This window comes from Uloborus diversus, chromosome 1 (genome assembly GCF_026930045.1).
Source record: "Uloborus diversus isolate 005 chromosome 1, Udiv.v.3.1, whole genome shotgun sequence".
Classification (NCBI taxonomy): domain Eukaryota; kingdom Metazoa; phylum Arthropoda; class Arachnida; order Araneae; family Uloboridae; genus Uloborus; species Uloborus diversus.
This window is the reverse complement of record NC_072731.1, coordinates 90,447,595-90,474,634: the sequence shown is the minus strand read 5'-3', so window position 1 is coordinate 90,474,634 and position 27,040 is coordinate 90,447,595. Positions and strand designations below refer to the sequence as shown.

The window sequence follows — 27,040 nt, the reverse complement described above, 5'->3', positions numbered from 1 at the left end:
TATGTTTAATATTGGAAACGGGAGTCAGGGCCAAATAGGTCATAAATGCAGAAAAATCACCTTGCCCCCTTTTTCACAGTCTGTCGCAAAGGTTAACTTGAAAAATACATTAGGTTCGGAGGTTATAATGATAGAACCATATAATCAACAGGAAAAGAACTTCTTAATTGCCCGATCTGTAAGTAAGGGAGCGCAAAAAGATGGAATTCCGGTCCTGATAATGAACCCAACAGATAAATTTATTCATATTAACAAACAAACAAAGTTGGTCAGATGCGAAGAAGTAGTTAAAGCTGAGAGTATAATGAATGACATGTATTTTGTGGAAAACGAGGAGCGGTTTGGGGAATGCGACGAGGCCAATTTAGAGTGGAGTAATATATTTAGGTTAGATCATTTGCAACCTGATATAAAAAATAAAATGATAGACTTTCTAAATAAAAATAAAGAGGTGTTTGCAAGCTCGGTACGGGACCTGCAGGGATGCGATGCTGTACTACACAAGATTCCAAATTCGGATGAAAATCCGGTAAAGAAGAAACCATACAGGGTCCCTTATAACTTAAAGGATGAAATGGATAGGCAGTTAAATATCTTGTTAGAGGCAGGAATTTTGGAACCATCCGAATCACCTTAGGCCGCACCCGTTCTACTTGTAAGAAAAACCTCAGGGGAATTTAGATTGGTGGTCGATTTTCGCGGCCTCAACATGAAAGTGGTGCCCGATTCCTATCCCATACCAAATATTAATGAAGCAATTGATAAGTTACAATACGGAAAATTTTTTACAACTTTAGATTTGACGAGTGGATTTTTTCAACAAATAGTGGTGCCCGAAGATAGACCGAAATTGGCAATTACAACACAGAAAGGGCTTTTCCAATTTACTCGCACCCCTTTCGGTCTAAGGACAAGTGCGAATTCCTTTCAGAGACTTATGAGTGTTATACTTTCTGGTTTGGACCCCATGAATATCGGAGTTTACATTGATGATATCATAGTTAGCAGTAATTCAATTGAAAGCCATTTTCCGGAACTTCAGACAGTATTTGATAGATTGAAAAAATATAAGTTAAAATTAAAGCCAAATAAATGCATTTTTCTGACTGAAACTGTTAAATACCTGGGTTTTAAAATTAGCAAAGGTAGAGTTTTTCCGGATCAAAAAAATATTGATATTATAAAGAATTTTCAAATTCCAAAGAATAGGAAACAAGTAAGATCTTTCTTGGGATCAGACCTGATGTACCCAATTGGGTACATTCATAAAAAAATTCGTAAAAAATAATATTTCTTTCTAAAATCATTTAAAAACTACAAAAATCTATTGAAGACATTCTACTTTCATTATTACTCACTAGATGGCAGCATAGGTAGCATTTTCGAAGGATTTATGCTCAGATAAAAATGGCTGATGATAATGTGCTGAAAGCAGGCCCATCTTGTGGTGTAAAACGTAAGTTATCTTCCCTTTATACTTTAAATTTTTAACATTTAAGTGTTTTATTTTGTTAAGCAAGCCTTGAGATTGAAATTGAGTTAAAAAAAATTGGTTTGCAATTCTTTTAGTGTGATATTTTGAGCTTCAAATATTGTGTACCCGTTCGGGTACTTCCGGTCATAACAGATCATTCAGTCAATCGCTATTCAATCCGCATCTATTACAACTTTAGCAAAGAAAACTGATAATAAATGCAATACATAGTATATAATGTAGTTTTTCCCACTTAGTAAGTAATTCCATATGGTTTTTTTCTTTTTACTTTTAAAAATAATAAAATTTCCTATTTTTTTTATTTATGTTGGTTTCTAAATGTATCTTTTGTCAATTCTTCCAACATTACTCTTTAGTCCACGAAAAAACATTTCATTTTTCTGCATATGCTTTAAAAATTTTAATCCTTTTATGCTGTATGTAAAAGAAGGGCTTTTCCCTCCAGTGGCGTAGTCAAGGGGAGGGGAAAGGGTGATCGTACCCCCCCCCCAAGAAACAAGAAAATTATATGTATGAACACAACAAACGGGCCCAAAATCGCGATTTTCGACCTTTTGGAAAATTTCCCCAAAACATCCCCCCATGAAAAATTTCTCGCTACGCCACTGATTCTCTCTTTCAGAAATTTTAGTAACCCAAGGATTATGTCATAGATTTCACAGATTCCAAAGAAAATCTATATCTGCCTCTGAAACTTGCTTATTTTTAAAAATTCATCGCATACACATATGTGCTTTTGAATTTATTTAGCATATTCAGCAAATAAATAAAGTAAAAAATGAGTAAAAAAAATATAGAAAGCTAAAAAATACTTAATATTTAAAGTATTTTTTATCATCATTTGTTCATTGTAGCTTCTTGTATTTGTAGCTCGGGGACGAAGAGGCCTAACACCCGAAGAGATCGCAGTTTTACTTCAACAATATGATTCTGAATTTTCCGACTTTTCTGATAGTGATACAGAGTTTGGGCCAAACAATTCAATCGCCCCCCATGATTCATCCTCCTCATCTTCTGATGAAGAAGAAATCCCTATACCTTCTAAGCAAAAAACATTCTGGAAATCAAAGAAAGCTGTTAAAAGAAATATTCCAGATGATGACTTGCCTAAAATTTCTACTGGAGAGCCTTTATTCCCTCTGAAATATTTTGAAAAGTTTTTATCAAATGAGTTTTGGGATTTGGTACAAGAACAAACAAATCTGTATTCAGTAAGAAAGAAATGTAAATCTATTAACACAAATGTAAAAGAATTAAAAGTTTTTGCTGGAATACATTTAATTATGGGTGCCCTGAAAATACCCCAAGCTAGAATGTATTGGGCTAAACATACTGTAGTTGTGCCACTTGTTTGTGAAAGTATGAAGCGGGATAGATTTTTTGAAGTTAGAAGCAATCTTCATTTTGTCGACGACAATGACAGTATTGATAAAAAGGATAAATTGTGGAAAGTTCGGCCAATGCTAGATACAGTTCAGAAAGCCTTTCTAGAACTTCCAAAATCAAATCATCTGTCAATAGACGAACAAATGATCCCATTTTCGGGGAAATGTGTTGCAAGACAATATGTTCCATCAAAGCCGAACCCTTTGGGACTAAAAAATTTCATCCTTGCTTCTAAAGATGGTTTAGTTTTAGATTTTGTGATCTATCAAGGGAAAGGAACTGTTCCAGAGGATGATGTGAAAACTTTTGGTTTAGGTGGCGCTATTGTCAAAAGACTTGTTGAAAGCATAAAAAATCCAAATTATCAACAAGTTATTAACACCGATAGGTACTTCACAGGAATTAAGATAGCTGAGTATCTTCTGAGTAAAGGGATTTATTCTACGGGAACTGTGATGAGTAATCGGACTCAGTCTGGAGCACAGAAGTTTCCAAGTGATAACATAATGGTGCGAGGAGATTACGTAGAATTGTGCAGATCCGATGACAAAATGACATTAGTTAAATGGAAGGACAAGAAAACTGTTTTGATGTTATCAACTCTTTGTGGAATTGAGCCATCCGATAAATGCAGAAGATGGAGTAAACCTGATAACAAAAAGATTGACGTACCTCGACCTGCATGCGTACGATTGTACAACACGTACATGGGTGGAATTGATTTACAAGATAGGTTTATCGCTCTGTATCGCACAAGTATGAGAACAAAGAAGTGGACAGTTAGAGTTTTTGCACACTTTTTGGATCTTTCCATAGTCAACAGTTGGATTATGTATGTCCGCGATTGCAAAGAATGTGACTATCCTAAAAAAGACCAACTAACTTTACTGCAGTTCCGAATGACGGTTGCAGAGTTATTGATTAAAGGAGAAACGATGCGAAAATCTGTTGGACGACCTGTCTTATCAGAAAAGTCCCTGGATGAAGCAGAAAACAAGTCTCCAAAGAGACGAAAAGTAATTCCTAAGCCAGAAAATCTGATCAGATACGACGGATTAAATCATCTACCAAAAGCGATGAAAGGTGTAAACCAATCTCGATGTAGAATGGAAGGATGCAATGGAAAATCTCGCTTTAAATGTGTGAAATGTGATGTGTTTTTATGTATACTAAATAATGATTGTTTCTACAAATTTCATACTTCTAATTAAATAGTTATGTGGCTGAAACTGCTCTTTTCTTTTTACTAATGACCAATTTTTTTTTTTTTTTTTTTACTCAGTTACTGTTAAAATATCCTTGAAACAATCCTAGCTAAAATAGTTTACTATTTAGTGGTAAAAGTTTCGCATTTATGACGCATTAAAATCCTATCACCTTTCAACACATAGCGAAACGGATGCACAAGTGTGACCCGATGTACCCGATTGGGTACATCGATTTTCTAAGTCAAAAAATTAAAATTATAGTAATAATAATTTTTTTATGCTATTAGAGTCCTAAGACGACAACATAACCGCAACAAAATAATTTTTTTGAACAGTGGTATTTCCTCGGGTCTGAAGAGGATAAACTATTACAGAAAATTTATACCAAATATTGCTAGGCGGTCAGTTAGTTTAACAAATTTAACGAAAGAGAAACAGGGGTTTAAATGGAATGAACAGGCGGAGGAGGAGTTAGAGGATTTAAAACTGGCTCTGATGAATGACACCTTTTAGTATCTGCCGGATATGAAGAAAGACTTTCACTTGTTTACAGATGCAAGTAAGATTGCGATAGGTTGCGTCCTGGCGCAGTTGGATACAGAAGGATTTCCACAACCCGTGGCCTTTGGAAGTAGGAAATTGAATTCTGCGGAAACTCGATATTCGACGACTGAAAGAGAGGCCTTAGCCATTGTGTATTTTGCCAATTATTTTAAACACTATCTGCTGGGAAAACTATTTTATTTGTACACGGATCATGCGCCTCTGACTAGCTGCTTTAAGCTTAAGGATTCATTCTGCAGAATAGCCCGGTGGGTTTTATCGCTTTCCCAGTTCGAATTTGAAATAAAATATTTGCCAGGGAAAATTAACACGGTGGCGGATTTTTTGTCCAGAAATGTTTCTGAATATGAGACACAAAATAGGGAGGTTCAATTCAATTAATTGAGTGAGATGGACCCGGTTAAGGCTGAAATTTCGGTTGAAAAATTGCGGGAGGAACAGGAAAAAAATAGAGCATGTATTAGGATAAAGAACAACCTGTTAAAAAATAGCCGGATAAATCCGGATAAACTGAATTTTTTCTTGAAGGATAAAATTTTGGTATGCGGAATCAGAAATTCCAAGGGGGAAAAAGATATTAGGTACGTTGTGCCACAGTCGTTGGTGCGAAAAATATGTGAGATTTATCATGATAGTCCGCAAGCGTGTCATCCCGGGATTAAGAAAACTTTTAACAAAATCAAAAGTGTGTTTTATTGGCCGAGAATGTGGGCTCAAATCGTAAACTGGGTGAAGTCGTGTCAGAGTTGTATGGAACGAAGGGCACATCTGCCAGGGTGTTTGGCTCCATTGCAGAGAGCTCCTATTCCGGCAGGTCCATTCGAAAAAGTCGCTTTCGACATAGTAGGTCCCTTGCCTGTCACTGAAAGGGGTAATAGATATATCATTACCTTTACTGACTATTTTACAAGGTGGGTGGATGCTTTCCCTGTGTCTACGATAGGCAGTCATGTCATCGCGGATGTAGTGATGCAATTCATTAGTCGTTATGGGACACCAAAAAAAATTTTGTCAGGCCGGGGGGTGAATTTGCTAAGCAATGCAATAAAGGAAGTATACCGGAGTTTGAATATAAAAAAATTAGATACCCTGGCGTGGAGACCACAGAATAATGGGTGCGTGGAAAGATATCACAAAACGTTAGGTAATGCGCTTTCGCATATAGTAAATTCCGAACATGATGACTGGGATATAAAATTGCCCTTTGCTCTCCTGGCGTATAGAACGTCTGCACACGAGTCGACCGGTTTTGCACCTCCATGGTTGATGCATGGAAGAAATTTAAATCTACCTCATGAGTTTCTGGAAAAGGCGACCCCCTTTTCTTATGCGGATAATATGCATTATGCTAATGAGCTACTGAAGAAATTGCATGACTCATACGCCACAGTGAGACACAATTTGGAAAATGCGGCTGAGACAAATGAAAACAGACGAGAAAGGCAAAGTAAAATACGGCAATTTAAAGTAGGGGATGAAATATTTTGGTATAATCCAGCTGTGAAGCCAGGGCGCTCAAAAAATTGAGTAAACAGAATGAAGGTCCTTTTCTAATTTCTGAAATTATCTCTCCAGTAGTGGTAAAAATTAGGCACGCAAAGAAATCAAATTACGTCAGGGTGGTATATATAGAGAATATTGCTTTGGCCACTCCCAGATTTCCCTTAGTTGACCCGGATACTGCTACCACAGATATGGGTCAAACAAGAACACAACAAGGTTGTCAAACACAACAAGAAAATACAAAAGAGGAGGGAAATTCAACTGGGAGTTTGCCTCTTGATGTCCAAATGATGCCTGGTCTCTTAGGTCGTTTTGTCCCACATGTTGTGCATCCTTATAATTTGCGGTCTAGAGTGAATGGAAGAGTTGTTCAGTAAAAATATACTTGTGTATATTTTTTTTTGCGGGGGGAGGGCATTTAAACTGCCCAAAAGCGTAGTGGCAACAGTTGGAAATGACGCAATGGATATAAGGCAGTACGAAAGAGCTAAAGTTTCCTTTTTTTTACGCATATCATCTCGCCTTGCGTGCGTGGCTGAAACAGCCTCTCGGGTTTCGTTCAAATAGTAAATGTAAAGATGGCCCTTTGGAAGGTTAAGTGCAGATAAATGTTCCTCGCTAAGATGTGAAGTCTCGGCATCACATAAGTGAACCAAGAAACTATCAGAATCTTCTGCCAGACTAAATTCATCGCTGTGTCGGAAGTAGAGGTCCCATGGACCAGACCTGGGAGCTAATGAACGCATCGGATGGTTGGAAATTATAAGTCTTGTGGCCCGTGAAAATAGTAGCAGGAATCGGAGTTCGGAGCTACCGGCAGCGGGCAAATCCTCAAATCATTCAGCCTGCGCTAGATCTTTGAAACAAGGTCGAATTGGTGCCTTTTGTACAGCGTGTGAGATTTTTAGTGTTTGATGCCTCATCGTAGAATTCAACCCCTGTGAAGTAATGTTTTAATGTATTACATAAGAACTTTTTAATTTGTGCAAATTGTGGTATTATGTTGTCATAGGCTGATGTTATTTTAATGTGTGTGAAATGCAAATTTCATATTAGTTAATTTTAAGCAGAGAGTTATTTGGGCTTAGTGCTTTTGTGGATATATATAGGCGGAAACTCTGGCCGTGTGATAACTAATGTATTTTAACTTTTATTGGGGGTTATTTTTAGAGTTAGTATTTGATCAAAGAGTAGTTTTAAATCCTTTTAAAAGCACTATTCTTGCAATTGTATTTGTGTTATAATGCTGCATCTTAACCATGCCACCTAGTAAGAATAAAGCTGTTTCTTTCTTTAAAGAATTGTAAGTGATCTTGGGTATGTGTTTTGGTGTTTCGCGTACTGTACGTTTCGACAGTACATCCTCAAGGGCTACTTCTCGATACATTTTTGTTTCATTCATTTCATTATTTCTTGAGATACAGCAGTCGCAGTTGACGACAAAAAACGTTTTATAGATCAACCCCCGTTTGAGCTATTGACACCAAAATTGAATCAGCACTTTTACCTGTTAGGGGCAACATATGGACCAAATTCTGTTTTGATTCCGCCAGTTACTTCCTGGGAATAGCAGGCACGCATAACTTAAGAAACGTCCCATCGCCCCCCCCCCCCTTGGAAGAATTCGAACCAAAAACCAATGGGCACAAGTTCACATAGGGGCATATATCTGTACCGAATTTCGTTCGATTTCATGCGGTAGTTTTTTCTGTAGAGCGGCCACAAAAAAACTGGTCACACACATACGTGACAGACACACGGATACGGGCACACTGAAGGGCAGACATTTTCCAAAAATGGTCGAAATGGACTCAGCACACCTCAAAACGTTCGAATCTGTCAAAATTCGAAATTCAAAAATTTGTACGAATCCAATACTTTTTTCTATATATTAGATATAGAAAAAAGTAAAAATAGAAAGTTTTCTCAAACAAAAATTAAACACGACAACTATAGATTATTTGTCAGATAAACTTATGGTACTCGGATAAACTTTTGTTAATGACAAATCAATGTTTGTTCTTTGTTTTATTAGTTAAGAGATTCGGTTTTACTTCTTTGCACGCATTACAAACTGCCAATTGCATTGCATAATTTTTTTTAATTATCATAAACGGTTGTAAAGGCATCACGAGGTTGAATAAAACACTCTGCTTTGTAGGATAACCTTAAACTAAATTTTGTAATTTTTTCTTAAGCGTGGAAAACACATTTAGTATGATTTCACAGTTTACAGGGTTTTTATTTATTTATTTATTTAAGTTTTTTGCTACCAAATATATTCTATAAACAATTATAACATCGTAACTTCCAAAAAGACATGAATATTTTATTATAAATGAATGTTTTTCAACTGCAAAAGAATATTAATGTTAAGTAGGAAAAAAAACATCTAATTAAAAAAAACAGTAGCCTAAAAAGAAGCATTTAGTTTGAGAAACCAATTTCAAGTTGTTTTCCAATTAAAAGAAATTAACTACGTTGCAGAGCAAAGGTGTAGTATAACTAGATACACAACTCTGTAGCGAAAGGCAATAGCCGACATTGAATGCGCAAAACTTGAAATAGATGGGCAAAACAGTAGACTACGTGGATACAACGCTGTTTGCATCTCATCAGGCTACGGCAGAAGTTGTTGGGTACAAACGATTTTCGGTTATTTGCCCGTCTTTACTAGAAGAGCTCCTTGCCCACAGAACCGGTTTCTAATTGTTTATATGGTTAATACTACATCTACAGAGTGTCCTGAAATAGACTAACTGTTCTCAAATATTTATATCAGGGGAACGATTAACTAAAAAAAATCTTGCAGAAAATCCCTGTGAGATTTTGTGCCCCAGAGTTCCAAATTTTAGTTCAAAAATTGTTCAATAGATGTCGCTGTAGATAGGAAGCTCGTTAATCAAAGTAAGATATTTTCAAAACGTCTACCTTTGGCTGCAATCATGTGTCGCAATCAGAGGAAAAATCGTTGAATTTCAGTTTTTCTGTTTTGACTTACGATCTTAGTATCTGCAGCGCGATTTATTGAAACATTTTTGAACTAAAATTTGGTAACTTGGGCGAAAACATTTACTGCTCGCAAAATGAATTTTCTGTAAGAACTTGTTTTTTATCATTAACCGTTTTCTTACTACAAATTTATGAAAGCAGTCAGTCTACTTTAGGACACCCTGTAAATTGCAGAGAGGCTTTAAATAATATTAGTATCGCTTGTGGTTGAAATTAAACCCAATGTGGTTATTGCTTCTGACCCTTTAATCGTTCCTCTAAATTTCGGAGCATAAAATTATTTTTTGCTTATTTTTTGACATCATCACTTTTTTTTTACTTTCAAAATAATAACAATGTTGTAATCACTGTATGAACACATTCCAAGAAATATCTTTTGCTGCTTCCTGTATATAAAAGAGAAAAGTTACATGCTTATCGCCAAAATTTCTTTAAAACTACATGGAAGGAACATAAATTTAAATAGTACCATGATAGAGAGACTTTTGAGATTTTAAGTATTTAAACATTGATTTAAGCCGTTCTTATTGATTTAGGAGCTTCTAGCGAGTTTCACTGTAAGTTTTAAAAAAAAGCAGACTAGACTAAATAATTTGAAGAGGCGTTACATTAAGGACATTGGTAAAGGAGTTTCATGTTGTTCAAAGTTATCTTAAATGACCGTAATTACATCAAAACAACTGTTAAAAGATAACAGAGTTAAGGAATTTAAAGCTCGAAGTGAAAAAGCAATGAGTGAAAATGCAAAATCTATTATGTTATTGACACCCCGGGTCTCTACACCCACATTTATTGAAATCAACTGCGCAAAAACTACTAATAATAACAATAGTAAAAAATAAAAACAATACAAGCACAAAAACACGAGATGATTACGTCTAAAATTCAATTAGACAATCGAGATCAAAATTATAACGCATGGATGGGACTGAGCAGAAAAAGAGATGAGAATATATCGCATTATTAGAAGAAAAACCATGATGATACTCTGTAGAAATAAAAAGCAATATTTATTTTTATTTTTCGTTTCAATAAAAAAAATAAATATAACGCTAGATTATGACACGTAAAACGTGCTGTAAAAGCTCGTTGAATGTGAAGAGGGGGAAACTCTACAAATTTACAACCTTGTTAGTTTATTATTTGGCCCTTGGAAATATGTAAATGGCCACGTGTGTAAAGTTATATACGTCTCAAAACTCTACGTTTAATACTTCAGTAAATATGGGTCACGCTAATATTAATTAGATTGTTTGTGTTCGGATTGTTTTTGGGGCCTGATGACCGTATAAAGAATTTGGTTTCCTAATTCTCTCTCTCTCTCTCTTTTTTTCAAGCATTTAACATTTTTACGCTGCGTCTTATTTTGAATATTTTTGTAATTAGAAGCATGTGCGTCTAGATCTATCGTTTGTGAAAATAGAAACTGTTCAGGTGGAAACGCTGAGTATGGTGCTTCTTCTAAGTATTTTGACTTGAATGGGTGTTAAAGATAATTTCTCTGCTTTTGAAAATATCTCTTCTTAATTTCATCTCTAGGACAAAATATAGATTCATTGTAAAAGCTTCTTGATTCGTAATGAGAATACTCAGAAACAAGTATTCCACAAGCAATGAGTGGGTTTTCAAAGGCATCGAAAGACGAGTTAGTATTTTTACTGCAAATAGCTATTGAAATTAAGTTGCGGATAATTTCTAGAAATAAATTAATGACATAAATATCTTAATTGAATATGAAGCCAATGCCTTTATGGTGAACCAAAAATCTTAAAACATATAGGCCAGTCTCAATAAAAGCAAATATGATGAAAGCTAATCCAGAAAAGCATTCCACTTCAAAAAGTTTTAGGAATTCAAAGACAAATAACTGGGATTCAATGCAAAACAAACATTGCTTAAAAACTTCGTGAAAACTAGTGCATGAAAATTACATTTAAGAATTCAATTTCACATTTACCAAAAAGTCAGTTAATTTTAGAGTTTACGGGTAGACAAAAGTTTACTTTTGTAAAATGTTTTTACATATTTTCATTTAAGACTAGGGGGATTCCACCACCTGCTCACTTCGCTTACTAATCCTCGTTGTTTATCTGTGGTGGTTCAATGTCACCTGATGAGGGTGACAATTGATAATTTTAATGATTTTACCCCAGGATGACCTCGTGAGATTATGGGTATCCCGCCCTTATAGGGTAAGGGTATATAGGCCCCTATAGGGTCCCTTAAGGGTTAAAAGGATTCTATAGGATGGAATTGCTCCATTATCCAACGCGAGTTGTGACCTGGTAGAAAATCACAGTTCAGAGAAGATACAGTTACAGGCACACAGACAGATAGACGCGAACAGGTTTTCATAGCATAGATATATCCAGTTTTAATGAGAAATACAAATGGTTGATGTACGTTAGCCAGTTCATTGTTCGCATTTATTTAAGGGCAATTTTCGTTGGTAAAAATCGTGCAATTGTGTAAATAATTATCTGTTGCCAAAGCGATCGAGAGCAAACTTCTTTTTATTGATAGACATTAAAGTACCTTAGAATTACATAAACATGCCAACTGAAATGCAAAGTAATACAGGAAAAAAAATCTTTTAAATATTTCTCCTTGACTTTCCATCCCTTTCGCTTGGTTAAATGGTCATTCGAAAATCGTCAGTCCAACATTATTATAATTGCTTGTAGAAAACATTTAAATATTTAAGCTGGTATATTAGAATGGGGTTGTTTCCATCAGTAAAAAGTACTACTTTTAGTCACTGAAGTTGATAGAGTAAGCAAATAATAATAATAATAATAATAATAATAATAATAATAATAATAATAATAATAATAATAATAATAATAATAATAATAATAATAATAATAATAATGGAGCGAGAAATTACTTTCATTTCCCCAACAGTTATTTTTTGTTTAATGTTTTAATGTTCGATTTTGAAAAGAGGGCGTGGTCTTTATAACGTCACAAGTCATGTACTTTGGAGTGCTACTCCATTGCCACGCTAAATTTTTACGCTTTGCTGTCGATCGCGTTGCCAAGTTAAGATAATTTGCGTTGTGTGCTAATGGCATCAGTGAATGACATTTTATCACCCATGATGTCATGTGCAGAAGTGTAAAAAATGAATTTCAATATGCGCACCGATTAAAATAATTGTTAAAAAACATTTGTCGAATTATTTTTAAAATGCTTAAATCCTGTTTTAAAGCATGCTCTTTCAGAAAGAAATACTTTTAAAATCTCGCAAGCAACCCCATTTTATACGCACAATAATATTTTCCTTACTCATAGCAGTATGAATAATTTAAGAATAAGTGTACAAATTAAGTATAAAGTTGATTTTAATTGATGAAGTTTTAATTAAAATCTCGAAAATAATCATCCTGAATGTGGAAAACCCTGAGGCTTCTTACGTATTAAATGACCAATGAGATTTGTAATATTCAAGCGCAGATAGGACTTATGTAGCCCAGCAATTTTATGAAATATGTCGATACGAAAATACAAAATGGATTTTATGCCTAGGGAAGAAGAACTCTAAAGAACTTTAAATGCCCGCAAGAGATGATCATTAAAAATCATTGATATCATGGGCATACTCCTAGCATTTTATTGGCGCATGAAAACGTAAGAGCAATTTCGGTGTAAGTCTTCCTCCAAAAAAATCGAAGTTATAGTGGTTGATAAGAAATTTTACAAAAGATATTGTGATAGCGAACAGCAAAGATAAAGTCTAAAAGTTAATACTAGCTCAAGTTTATATGTTATAATTATGCAAAGTACCTTAAGTAAAAACTAAGTAAATTAAGATTACAATTTACAAACAGCAAATAAGCTTAACAACTATTGCACTGAAAAATTTGATCAATGCGAAAATAGAATAGTTTTTCCCTCATAGTATTTTTAATAAACTTTTGCATGTGTAGCAAAACAATTACTTTTTCCCCATTCAAAAATGCTTTTATGTATATATTTGAAATAAACGGCAAAAACAAAACTTGATTCAGGTAACCGTGAATGTCTTCCGTAATTTTCCAACACAATTTTATGGCTAAAAATTGTTATGTTTTTTATCAAACTATTTTTACTGATTTTTTAATGCATAATTTCTCATAATTAAAACTTTCCTCTTTAAAATTCTTCACGGCTAATAATTTTTTATGTTGTAAAATTATTTTAATACAGTAAAACCTGTAAAGTTGACCACCCTTGTAAGTTGACCACCTGTCTATGTTGACCACTTTTGTCAGGAACGGAATTTGTCTTATCTCATATAATGAAGGAAAACCTCTGTAACTTGACCACCTCTCTATCTTGACCACCTGTCTATCTTGACCACTAATGTACGCCGAATTTGGTTTGAAGTATTGTAAAAAACCCTTTGTAAGTTGACCACTTGGTTTATTTTTTAAAACTTTCTTCAGCAAATCATTTTATTTTATTATTTATTAATTATTATTATTATTATTATTATTTGATAGCTTTCTAAGAATGTTTTTAATGCTTTGATGACGGACTAGCATTTTACTAACTAAACAGCAGCATAAAGCTTATGCTGCTCTTTATTCTCTAAACTTGTTTTTCATTTGTTGTTCTATTTGAGATAGCTTTTTGTTCTCTGTTCAATGAAAATAGGTGTCAGTAGAAAAGTTCAAAATCTTTTCTTTCAGTTGCAATATGTTATGGCAACACAGGAATTGTGCAAAAAGAGCTGGCCCGGATCTAGCTATTTTGGGCCTCCCTGCAACAAAATCTGTTGGGCCCCTCCCTAGTGGCCAGCAGTATCTATTTGTAAAGTGCATAAGTCTTAGTGCTAGTTTTTTTCTATTTTATCTTCAATTTTTAGGATCAGTAGCCACTTTAAGGACGCGGGCCCCTCGCACTGCGGGTACACAGATCTGGGCTGCTAATGAGTAAAGTTACATGTTTCTGGTGCAAGGGATTAAGAGATAGGACATTTTAATTTTGCCTTTATGAACTGGGAGAGTCACGCTTATTGCTCTTTGTGCTATACATAAAAAGGCTTCAAAAAGAAAGTTAGTTGAACTTGAGATTAATAAAAAGTATCAAATATTAAAATTAATTGAAAATGGAGAAATCCAGAGGAAATTAGCTGGCATATATGGAATTTCTAAACCTACAGTGTCTAATATAATTAAAAACAAGGAAAAAATAACGAAATTATTTTTTGTTTATTATTAAAAATACTAATAGGTATTTTTAATTATTGTTTCACTTTCAATAATGTTAAACACTGAAAGTGAGTTTAACAGAAAGAGTAAGAGTGAACTCCTCAAAAAATGAATACATGATGCAAGAAATGACAAAAAAAAAAACATTACCGCCCTTTATAAGTTGACCACCTGTCTAAGTTGACCGCCAAAGTGCTGAACCGCAAGTGGTCAACTTACACAGGTTTCACTGTACCTGTATTTGCTGCTCCAGAAAACATTTTAAAGTTTAAATCTGAAGCAATTTATTTCTTACTTCCTTGCACTGATTAGAAAGAATATTTTTATATAATATAATATTTATTGAATTCTTTTGCGAATAATGATTACATTACAGATTATTTTTATTTACTGGAACAGTAAATTTTAGGGGAGACCGGGGCAGGTTTTCGCGCGGGGCACATTTTCGATTTGACTTTAACTCGTTAGAGAGCCGGTAGAGCGAAGCACCGATCAGACTGTTTGAAAGGCAACGCCACTAGACGACATGTAGGTCCAAATGATATCTGGAATATTGACGAGACAGGCGTCACTACAGTCCAAAAGCTGGATAGAATCGTGGTCCGTCGTGGGTTTAAACAGATTACAGGCAAGTTAACCTCTTCAGAGAGAGGTAGTCTAGTTACACTTGCGTTTGCTGTAAATGCAGCTGGAAATAGTATACCGCCTTTCTTTGTTTTTCCGAGGGTTCATTTTCATGAACATTTCATCCGTGATGGCCCTTCTGGTAGTGCAGGGGCCACAAATCCTTCAGGCTGGATGACGGAAAAACTTTTTTTTAATTTTGCTCACAACTTTGTAGCCCATGATCAATGTTCTCAAGAACGTCCTTGTCTTCTCTTATTAGACAACTATGAGTCCCATTCATCTGCTGAAGTTTTAGACTATTTAAAAGATAATGGTGTCACCCTGTATTTTTTCCCACCTCACTGCAGCCACAAGCTTCAGCCGTTGGATCGCAGCGTGTATGGGCCATTGAAGAAGCACGTCAATACTGCCTGTGATGCTTAGGTTTGCACAGATAAAAGGCCTATGAAAATATATGATGTTCCATCAATTATGGCAACAGCAATGCATCTGGCTTTAACGCCAAACAATATAATGTCTGGCTTCAGAGTGTCAGGGATTTTTCCCTTGAACCCAGATATCTTTACAGATGCCGACTATATGCCAGCCTATTTCACCGACACACCTGCCTCAGTGCAGGCAGAGGTGTACAGGCCTATAAAAGGGCTACACGAAGAGGCTGATATTCAAGTTCTAATACAGTCAAATGTAGGTTGTCCTACCCCAGAAGAAGTGAGACCTCTGGAAAAACCGGGTCCGAGAAAACAGACCGGCAAAGGAAGAAAGAAGAGAAAGTCGGCCATTTTGACTGACTATGCGGTCAAAGAGCAGCTTAGACTAGAGCAGCAACAAACTAAGCAGATAAAACAAATAAAAAATGAGAATGAAAAGAAAGATAAGAAAAATGTTAAAAAGAGTTTATTTAAGAGATAAATTGGAAAACCTATCAAACCCGAAGAAAATGAAGAATCAAGTGATGAAGAGGACGAAGACTGTGCTTGCATTTAATGCTTAGAATTGTACAGTAAATCTAAGGCTAAAGAGATATGGGTAAAGTGCACTCGTTGCAAAAGATGGGCAAAAGAATTATTAAGTAGTCCAGTTGGTGATGAGTTTTTTTTAATGTATATTTACTGAAAATCAATAAATAACCTACCTTGAAAATATTTTGTTTGATTTCCTAAATTATATTGATATAAGTGCATGCGAAAAATTGCGACTGTCCATTAATAAGGTATGCAAAAACTTGCCCCTGTCATGGGGCACATTTTTGCACGTGACATAACGACACTTAAAATTATTTTTTCTGTAAAATAAAGCTTAATTAATTGATGTAAGTAATTCCACGTTTAGCCAAGGTTTCTCTGAATGGTGTAGTACGGTTTTTTCAAACTTAGGTAGATAAATAAAAAATAAAAAAAATAATTTAAAAAAGCGCGAAAACCTGCCCCGGTCTCTCCTTACTCATAAACCTGCTAACTGTATTTATTATTAAACGTAAAATGGTTTGCTAGACTTTATTTAAATGATATAGGGTCCGCAATGGAAAATGTAAACAAACTCTATCGTTAATCATACGGTAATTTTTGGAACTAAATTGTTAGCAGGTAAAGACTAGATAACATACAGAAGAGATTCTGAGCGTTCTGCTTGTTTAGAAACAGTTATGTTAATTTCATTTGTTGTCTGAAGATGACACTATGAAAAGAGTTTCTTAAAATATAGTTATCTTACATGTTCGTCTGCACAAATACAGTATAGCACGTCTACAAATTCGAATCAACTGGTTTCAGACAATTTTACTGGTCAAGTGGAAGGTTAGTATTAACATTTCTTTTATGAACTTCACCTTTCCAGCTATTTTTTATGTGCAATTGGAGTACTTCCATTCATTACATAAATACTGTACTCTTGGATAAACGGAAGTAATTAGGTTTTTCATTCTTTCTATTTTTTTGGAATGCCTGAAGATTAAATTTCTATGTTTTTTTTTTTTTTCTGTTATATTATGAACATTTACAACATAAAAACATAAATATAATAGGGGGAAAAAGAAAAGAGGATGCGAAAAATTTCGATGTGAGCTACACTTTTTTGTGTATTTTACATAAATTTAGCGTATTATTTAATTTTTTCGAAGCATTTTTCAAATGATTTCAGATTACATTTGGAGGATTCAGTGGGTCTTATGCGACCTACGGGCCACATATTGAGTACACATCTAAAATTTCTAAACTGTTTGTGTATAGTGGGACACCAACCACATGGGAGAATAAATTGGGAGTTTTCCATTGCACCCCTAAAAAGAAGCATGGTTTCATTCACTAACAAACAGTAATAAAGTCACATTTTTCATACCCAGTCACTCTCAGAGAGTGAAGTTTTGGACGCAATGCACTAACTTCATGTCTCAATGCATCCAAAAGAACGAGAAGGATTTAAATTTGAAACATTGAAACTATGTTTCTAGTGTTACACCATGTAACACTACCCCCATGTAACACTAAACGCCTGGCCTATTTTGGTGATTCTTACGTCAATCGATGTATCTTAACCTTGCAAGTGTTACTAGACACATGACAGATCAAAGTTCGCTGTAACAACAACCAGTCGCCCTAATGTCTGTTCGGGATCGTGTCGTGGGAGATTCGTCATCTTGACACGAGAAGCGCAGTGCTACACAATACTTTTTTCTTTGTCATGGGTGAAAGACTATTGTAATTTATAAAACTGCTTTTGAAAAATTTTTTAACTTTAAATAGTTAATCTTTAACTTTATCATTAAATAAAAATATTACAGCTATTTTAATTTATACTGAGAATTTAATATTTGGTATCTCTTTTTTTTATTCAATTTAAATGCACGAAAGCTAAAAAACTTTTTTTTAATGGAACCATTAAACATGCCTTTTGTTTAATACTTCAAATTGCCATTTAAAAAGCTTTTCATACTTCATTTTTAAAAATAAAATTTTATATGTCTCTTTACGGCCCTTAAGTTTATAATTTAAACCACAACTTCTGAAAATGATTGTACGAGTAAACAAAGCACTAGTATAAAGCTAGCTATAAACTGACTGACTCCGTGTGATTACTCGAAAAGTTGAAAACTTTTTCTCTAATATTAACCGACTCATTCATATTTAATGACTTGAGTTGAGTTGACTATAACTAGATTCCGTGAGAACAGATCACAGTTCTGAATTAAATGTTTTGTGAAGTTTTAATTGCACGTCGTTCAAATGGCGACAAAGAAAAGTAATTTAAAGTTATATATATATATATATATATAAGCTTCATCATAAGTTTTTGTGTTAATAACTTCGACAAGTATTTTCTCGTTTTGTCGAGTCGTTCGAAATACAATTATGTAACTCAGTAAATTAAAGTAGTTTCTTTAGTTGGTGGCTACGTTATCTGTGTTGGAGAATTATGCATAACCTCATTATTTGTGTCACGTATAAATAATATCCATAAAATCGAGAACAACTGACAACCAGAGAGAAGTAACTTGTCATTCGACATCCAAATTACATCGAAAAAAGTATTGTATTGGTCGAAACTTTTGATTTTGAATTTGGACTGATTTCCACGGATTTTACAATTTTGAGTAGCAGGGAAAATGCTCAAGGAAAAAAGTTTTTTTTTGAGTCTGGAAGTAATTTTTCTTTCCGCCGTTATTTTTCTATCTGTGACGAAGCCGTTGGACGGGATTCATTTCTATACCACGTGAAAGCCTATTCTATACTACGTCAGATGGCAGTCTAAAACCCTTATATTATAGTTTCATAACTTATTTTATTATAATCCTTCGATTCATACTGCCTTGGAAAGAAAATTTGAAATTTTTAAACATTTTAAAAAATTAACGATGTTTGAAAAGAGATTACTCAAAAACCACAACTTTAAAAAATCTAAAAATTGGCTCATTTGAACCCCTTTGAATTTTTAACAAGCGGATGGGCACCAAATCCCGTGTTTTTTCTCAGAAAACGTTTTATGATTTTTTGAAAGTTACCTTATCGCCCATGGCATGCATTTAAAATGAAAATGTCGAATAATTTCATTTATTGAAATGTTGATATATTAATGCTTAATAGCTACAATAATAGTTTACTTTATCAGAAACATCTAAAATCTTCCCTTTTTTCTGCTTCAATATTAGTTTATTTTGTCTCCAAAGTTCTGCATTCACTGCGCTTTCGTATCTCTACGAATCAAAACTTTTCTCTTTCAATTACAACATGCAACTAAATTACATGATACAGGGAAACCCTTTAAGCTCAAAGGGAAGAGCAGTGCAATGAATTTAAAACGATTTATTTTACTTACGTGCTTTGGTTGTCTTTGGTGACCGCTGTCATAGAATTTTTGGATCCTACCTCGAATGATTACTTTTATACATAAGTAGGTATTTTAACATCAAAACGCAAAACGGGAACTTTGAGAGACTACTTATTTTTTGATAGAAGTAGTCAATCGATGGTTATAGGAGGGAACCAAACAGATCACCAAAGGTAGCTATTATAGCCAAGGATCCTATTTCCAACAAAATATGGGCAGGATCCCTATAGTCTTCAGAACTTATTTTAAAGTTAAAATGACCTAATTCGGCCAAAAAATATAAAATTTTGCGTGAAATAAACAAGAAAGTACAGGAGCTAAGCTCCCATGAAAATTAAGTTGTGATCAGCAGAAAGTTATATAAATAAGGAAGTACAAAGGTCACCAAACGCTCTTCTTCAATTATGCAGAGACACACAAAAGAGACGAATACAACTGGTCCATCAAAAAAGCGGTTTGTTCCACATTATTAAAAGTCAATAAGATTTTAGCTCCATTTCATTAAAATTAGTAATTTAAAACAGTAATGAACGAAATTTTGCTGCTGAAGAAATCACAAACATATGTGCGGCTTCTTGAGAAATCAATTTCGTCAGTGCCTTTAAAATTTTTCCTTTTTATGAAATATAGGATCTGTGGCATGCAGGAAAAAAAGGTCGTGCTGGAAAAAAAGGTCTGCTTTCAATAGAATGGCCTATACTTTTTTTACGGTTTAAATTATTATTTCTCAACTAAAGAGATATCTTTAAAAAAAGGCCTGCTTTCAATAGAATGGCCAATACTTTTTTTACGGTTTAAATTATTATTTCTCAACTAAAGAGATATCTTTAGTTGGAACCTTAGCTTGCAAAACCTACAATTTGTTTCGTCATTGCTACATGAATAGAGCGAAAGTATTAAGGAATGCATACAGCAAACAACAAGAGGTTGACTTTGGTTGTCCCGCACGTGGCGCAGGAAAATAACGCTAAGTAACAAATTTATTACATAAAAATATAACTGCGTCAGGAGTCTACTTGTACGAGATGTAAAAATTACAAAATGTGCTTACTCCTGCATAATCAAAATATCAAGATCTATAACAAAACATGGGTGGAATTATCCAGTCAGATTGTCCCGTACGTGACGGTAGAATGGCCCATTGACAGCTATTCTGCATAAATTTGCTACAACTATGACATTAAATGTACTGAAATTAGAAGAGAACCCTTTCTTTAAAAAAAAATGAGCTTATGTATGCATCACATGACTTCCTTTTACTCCAATTTAATTTAATTTCTCCATTATTGGCAATTTAAATGTGATTCAATATTTGATTATAAATATCACCAACAGTGGCCAAATCGAATCAGATTTTAAAAATAAATTAATTTTAAAAAAATTACCAAATTTGTCGCCGAGTTAGCGACAAAACGTGGCGACCAAAGGACTGGCAATATATCGCCAAGTGTCCGCCAAATTATGACACCACTTGAGTTTGCATCGAAATTAACAATGATTTCCACCCAAAAAGGGGCAAAAGTCCCCTTTAGAAACACCCGATTGCAACCAAAAGAGGAGATACAAACCTAGATCCCACTTCGAATCTACGTACTAAATTTCAACTTTCTAGGACATACCGTTCTTGAGTTATGCGACATACATACGCACATACGCAGATACATATATACGTACATAAGGACGTCAAGAGAAAATTCCTTGTAATTAACTCGGGGATTGTCAAAATGGATATTTCGGGGGTCTATACGTTCTTGGGCACTTATCCGCGTGTTGTTGGGTTGAAAAAAAAAAACTCAACATTTATTCAGGGGTGAGCAAAATGGAAATCAAGGTCGATTTTGAATGATTTTTTTTTCGTGAATACAATACTTCCTTTTTTGTAAAAGGAAGTAAAAAGAGGATGGGATGACGACGCTGCTAGAAAACTACTCTTTTAAAATTTAAATTGTGGATAAAGCCTAGCACTAATGCGTGTTTTAAAACAACTATTTCAATAACTAGCTTTCATTCTCATGACAACGGAATCCCGCATTATTGATTCGTTGCTTGATAATTATGTAAGTAAACAAAAAAGAGGAATTTTCATAGAATATTTCTGTTTAAGGAATTAAAATTTGCTTTGAAATTCCTTTCCAAAACGCATCCGAGCTTTATGAATTAAAGATTAAAAGTAATCCCTTTGTGTCTCAAGAAGAATCGATCCGTTATCTGTCATCTAGACTTCTTAATTCTCAAGATTGGAACATCGCAGACACAAAGACCCCTGATCTTCCTCGGGTACCACAATGCCTTTCCATTGTTTTTAAGAAAAGGTATAAACCGAGTAATGTTAAAACTGATATTATCAGCAAGTTTACTTTAAGCGATAACTTCAATCCTTTTGAAGGTTTATTTGTTAATATTTTAATTTCAATGCTCCCTTTTAAAGTATAGGTGAATGTGGGGCAAAGTGAAATGGTGAAATATATACTCTGCTTTTAGCGCCATCTATTTAGTAATATTTTAACTTTGTTGTAACACATGTAGTCTATTCCTATCAAGAAAAAATCACCTTTGAAAATTAAAGAATATGATAATGTAAGCAATTTTTAAAACCTGATACTCATGTTGTAAAATTTTGTTACTCAAAAATTGTGTTATTAAATAATAAAATTCTTATCATTACATCTGAAATATTAATTGCGACCTACTAATGTTCAGTACAATAATTACTTGTTCAATATTTAGCTTATTCGTATTGTTAATGCTTTGTTCAGGCAAGTTCATGCGGGGCAAAATGGATGAGGCAAAGCGAAATAGTTCATTTAAATTTCTTATTCAGTCTTTTATCGAATCACTAACGCATTCATTTATTAATTAGTTCCTTTACCATTCCTTCTTTTAAAAATCGCCTTTTTTTTCACGGATTCACTTATTTTCGTATTCATTCTCTATTTTAGTTACTCATTTATTTATTCTTTTCGTTTCTCCTTTCCTTTCCTTTTCATATATTCTTTTTTTTACTCATTGATGAAAAAAATGTTTAGTAATTGAATTAAAAATATTTCAATAGAAAAATATTTTATTTCTCGCATTGCCTCATGAAAAAAAAATGAAAATTTTCCTTCGTTTTTAGAGATACAAACTTATAGCCACAAATAAACAGTAATGTTTCAATGCAAGTTTTATAGTAAAATATATTGTTCTTTCTTTATATACCGTAATTTTCAGAACACATATTCAAAAGTAAGTTATTATAGCTATTTCACTTTGCCCCGCATTCCCCTACACAATCTGAAATCTTTCTAAATTTATGATAAACATTATTATAGGGAGAAAGACCTGATTTTATTACGGTTAAAAAATAGGTGAATTATATAAAAAAGTGAAAAACGTGCTGAAAATATAGTGAGGTGAATGAAAAAATGGATTTTTGAATTTAGAAATGACTGGGGCCTCAGAAGTTCCTTTTTAGCAATACTTTCTCACAATTAAAATATTCGCTTCTTAGGGCAATATCTCTAAATTCCTGAATGGTCCAAAAAAGTCTTAAGTATTTTTAAAAAATGACTTTTTTTTTTTTTTTACATTTTTCTGCCAAAGCTTTCGGTAAAAGCTGTAGTCAGAAAAATTGTGTCTAGGTATAGTAAAAGTACCAAGCACTATATATATATATATATATATATATATATATATATATATATATATATATATATATATATATATATATATATATATATATATATATATATTATATTTGGTACTTTTACTAAGCACGATTACTGCTATTGAAAATTGCTGGTGATGTTATCTTTCTTCTCCTATAATTTTACATTGATGAAGCCTAAAAATGATTTTTTAATAATTTTGCCAACACTGAAGATTTACTATTTTAATACAAAAGAAAATGTCCTTTTAGGAGCTGAAAAAATGAATAATTCTTTCTCTGAAATTCTAATTAATTTTTGACAATGAAAGCTTTTGTTTCTATTGCCTTAAAAAAAAAGATTTCTTTCCTTATAATGGGTTATTATAGCGACAAAGAACGATACACTTTTTTCAACCTACATCTTCGTCGAAAACGGATATTCAAAGGGTATTTTAAAAAAACTAATAACGGGAGAAAATACAATATACTTTACAAATTCACTTTTTTTTAAATATTTTATAATCAAAATTAATTAATCACCTTTCAAACTTAAAAATGTTAATCTTGATAAGTTCGTTATTGTGTATCGGTCTTGTTCATACTATAACTTTTTGGTTTAAAAACGTAAGTTATGAATTCATTTTTTACTTATTTTCTTTTCAATAAAATTTGGTATATGAACATTGCAAGTATTACGCACAGCAATGAAATGTAATTTTAAAAACTGTAGGGTTTTATATATTAATTAATTATTTTCTGTAACTAACGAATGGTAAAAAGCAAGTTAGGAAATTTTTGGTATTCAGGTTGGTAGACAAGATGTAAAAAATATATTGAACATTTTGAAATCAGTCTCTTTATTTAAACTTTAGGCTCAGTTCAAAAGGTTTTTTCTTTTTCATTTTTGATTATGATTTACTTCATCTGACCTGTTTAAAATAATCCGGATATGTATGTTGCTGCTTTTTTTTTTCTTTTTTCCCAAATTATGACCAAAAAATAATTTTTATATTATTATCACTTTATACTGATTAATTAACTAAAATCCAAATGACGAAACAGGAAAAGTGTTGCAAATTATTTAATGTATATGATAGTTTTTGCTTATGTTAAAAATGCGAGATTTTTGCGTAAAGTTGACTTTTTACAAAGAAGGATCTAAACTGACAGAACTCTTATAATGATGTAAAGGTTTAAAAAAAAAACATTCATTTCATAAATATTTCAATTGTTATTTCATTTCCAACTTCAGTTTTAATGAAATTAATTTTCAAACATGAGACATAAGATGAGTCCAAAGTCACTAATCTTTAGAAGTATCTGGGCCTGCCGTTTTTTTTTTTCCGAACCGCTTTCATTTTGTTCCCTAATAGTTCGTTCTTGATGAACACAGATTTCTTTGCCTCGTTGGCATAAGTTTAATAAAGCTAGGGAAACAAGCTTTTAAAAAGTAGCGCCCAATCAACCGTCTTTTGTTTTTTTTTTCTCTCGTTCCAACCCTAAGTTAGATCATCTGAACTTTCCATTCCGTCATCATTAGAGAAGTCAGGTAATGGTCTTTCACATTTCCCAAAATCATTCAGAGAAATTTCAGATTCTCTATCAGATCTGATATTAGAATTGTATTTCGTTGAAAGTCACCTATTGTCTCCCATTTTTCTTGTATTTTCGCACAAAATAAAATTATAAGGAGATTAATTTTGCTGTTACCTATTCTTGCTTTAAAGTTCCGTTAGATTTTTCATTTCCATAGTAATGCAGTGAAACCCCGATTTTGCAATCCCTGAATCTACGTTTTTTTCCCGTATTTAGCGTTTTTTCATCGGGTCCCATCTTCAGTTTTGTTGCTATATATTTCCCGTTTTTTACGTTTTTTAACCCAGTCCTATGAGAAACGCAAAATTGGGGTTTCACTGCAATGCTGATTAATAACCAGATTCGAACTAAAGCCCAAACTAACCCCTAATAACTTAATAAAGAATGCAATCTCAACATAGCGAGTTTAGTGCATATTCATACCTTCTAAATGCTTCTCATGTACTTGTGTAGCACGTATTCTGAGAGAATATTAGTGTTCCATAATTGTTCTAAAATGTATCCTAAAAGCTGTACCTAACGTATAGCACAAAATGTTTAGAATCAAAGCTCAAAAAGCGGTCTCAAACTCTTTCCTAAAAATTTTTGAAAAACTATAACGTTTTTTCTGAAGGTTTATTAAAATTATTCCCAAAAAGTGTTCTAAAAGGGGAGACAAGTGACCGCGTTTAAAAGCTGTTCCCAACAGCGTCATGAAAGTACGCTATAGAATTCACGCTTGACTCTGCTCCAAAAAAATGGATTCTATAAAGGGGAACAAGTCTCAGTGTTCAAAAAGTCTTCGATTATGCCGTGCCAGCAATTGAACCAGTTTTGCAACGCTATCTTTCCTAGAGTGCTAGAGATATACAATTAAAAGTGCTGCTAGGTAAAATAGAGACTCAAGCAGATGGTTAGTTTTAGACAGCACACTGTTTTAACAGTGTTTGGGAAAATTAAGGAACTATCTCACGAAAGATGTTTGAGCCAAACAGTAAAGTGGTCTTTTGCTCCAAAATTTTCGTCCTATGTTGCACCTGAGGAAATTTCCTTTTGTTTTTTGTCGTAGCGTTGAGGGAAAGCGGAGTTCTTAAAGATATGTAAAGATGACTAACACGCATTTCATATCAGGATGCAGCCAACTTAATGACAGCTTAAAAGTTGTCGTTACAAATTCTTTAACTCTTTATTTCTGAGAGCAACGATTGTAGCGTTATCTTTATGATGGCTAGACAACGTGTTGCTACAATTACCGTAACCCCGCCTCCCCTTCCACCATCTCTCTCTCTCTCTATCTCTCTATCTCTCTCTTTCACACACACACACACACACACTCCCTCAATGAGCATTTTATATTGACTCATTGACTGAAAAAAACAAGTATAGGTGCAGTGAAACCCCGATTTTACGTTTATCAAGGGACTGGAATAAAAAAGTGTAAACTATGGGAAATACGTTGCAGCAGAACTGATGATGGGACCCGGCGGGAAAACGTAAACTGCGGGAAAACCGTAGATTCAGGAGGCGCAAAAGCGGGGTTTAACTGTATAAATGTTTGTTTATTGCAACCAAATGTAAAACAATTATCGATGTTTTTTACTCTCTCATAAACATTTAAAATTTATTTACATTCGGAAAATTTAATTACATTCGTAACGAAACAGTATATGTACTTTCAAAAACAAGAATGTCATTAAAATAAAATAAAATTCAAAACATTTGCCTAAAAATCCGTTTCTAACAAACACCTTTTTGGCAGAATAAATTCACTGCACCAGTTTTGAAAAAACTTAATTTAGCAAAAGGAAAAATCTCTGGCAGATTATTTCATCGTCTTGTGTAATGTTACGGAGTCACGAGCCATTTAATAAGCTTCGTTGAAAATGCTTATGAGCTCCACTTATATAAAATCTCATCAAATAAGAAAAAAAAAGCTGCTTGCAAATGTTAAAAAAGCAATTCAAAAATGTTTTAATTTATCGCTGCATAAAAGTGCATTTATTTTGATGGTTCAGTTAAATATGAAGCAAAGCAAAAACTCTAAAATTTAAAAAAGTGCATACTTGCACAAAGTTCTCTTCCGAAATTATTTTTTTAAAAGGATTAATTTGGAAGTTTTTGCATGCAAACATTTAAAAATTTCATATCTTAATTGAATTTTGGAATTAATTTTAAAACTTCCAATAAGGGTTATGAGTAAATATCTTATATAGAAAAAAAAATCTCACTCTTTCTGTTTTATAAAGTTACGGAATTTGAGCAAAAATTATGATGCTAACTGCATTTGCTTAATTGAAAATTAATTTTAATTAAAAAGTTTTTAATAAACAAGTAGGAAATATTTCCTTATTAAGAAACTATTTATGATTCACTAAAACAATTCCCAAACTAGTGACATATTTCAAATCTACATCTCATTCTAAGAAAGTGCTTTTTTTAAATATGTTTCGATCCACATAAATTATTAAAGTATTATTTTAAGACTGTGCTCTTTGCGTATTTTTAACTGAATATTACAAGCTTA

General features: G+C 33.4%; 1 protein-coding gene across 1 annotated transcript; it reads left to right on the top strand.

The window, feature by feature from the left end:
- Nucleotides 1-2,778: 2,778 nt before the first annotated feature.
- LOC129230523 (piggyBac transposable element-derived protein 3-like) lies at nucleotides 2,779-15,413 on the top strand. Its single transcript, XM_054864962.1, has 2 exons — nucleotides 2,779-3,637; nucleotides 15,250-15,413. The coding sequence occupies exons 1-2, from the start codon at nucleotides 2,779-2,781 to the stop codon at nucleotides 15,411-15,413; spliced, it is 1,023 nt and encodes a 340-aa protein (XP_054720937.1).
- The last annotated feature ends 11,627 nt before the right edge of the window (nucleotides 15,414-27,040 follow it).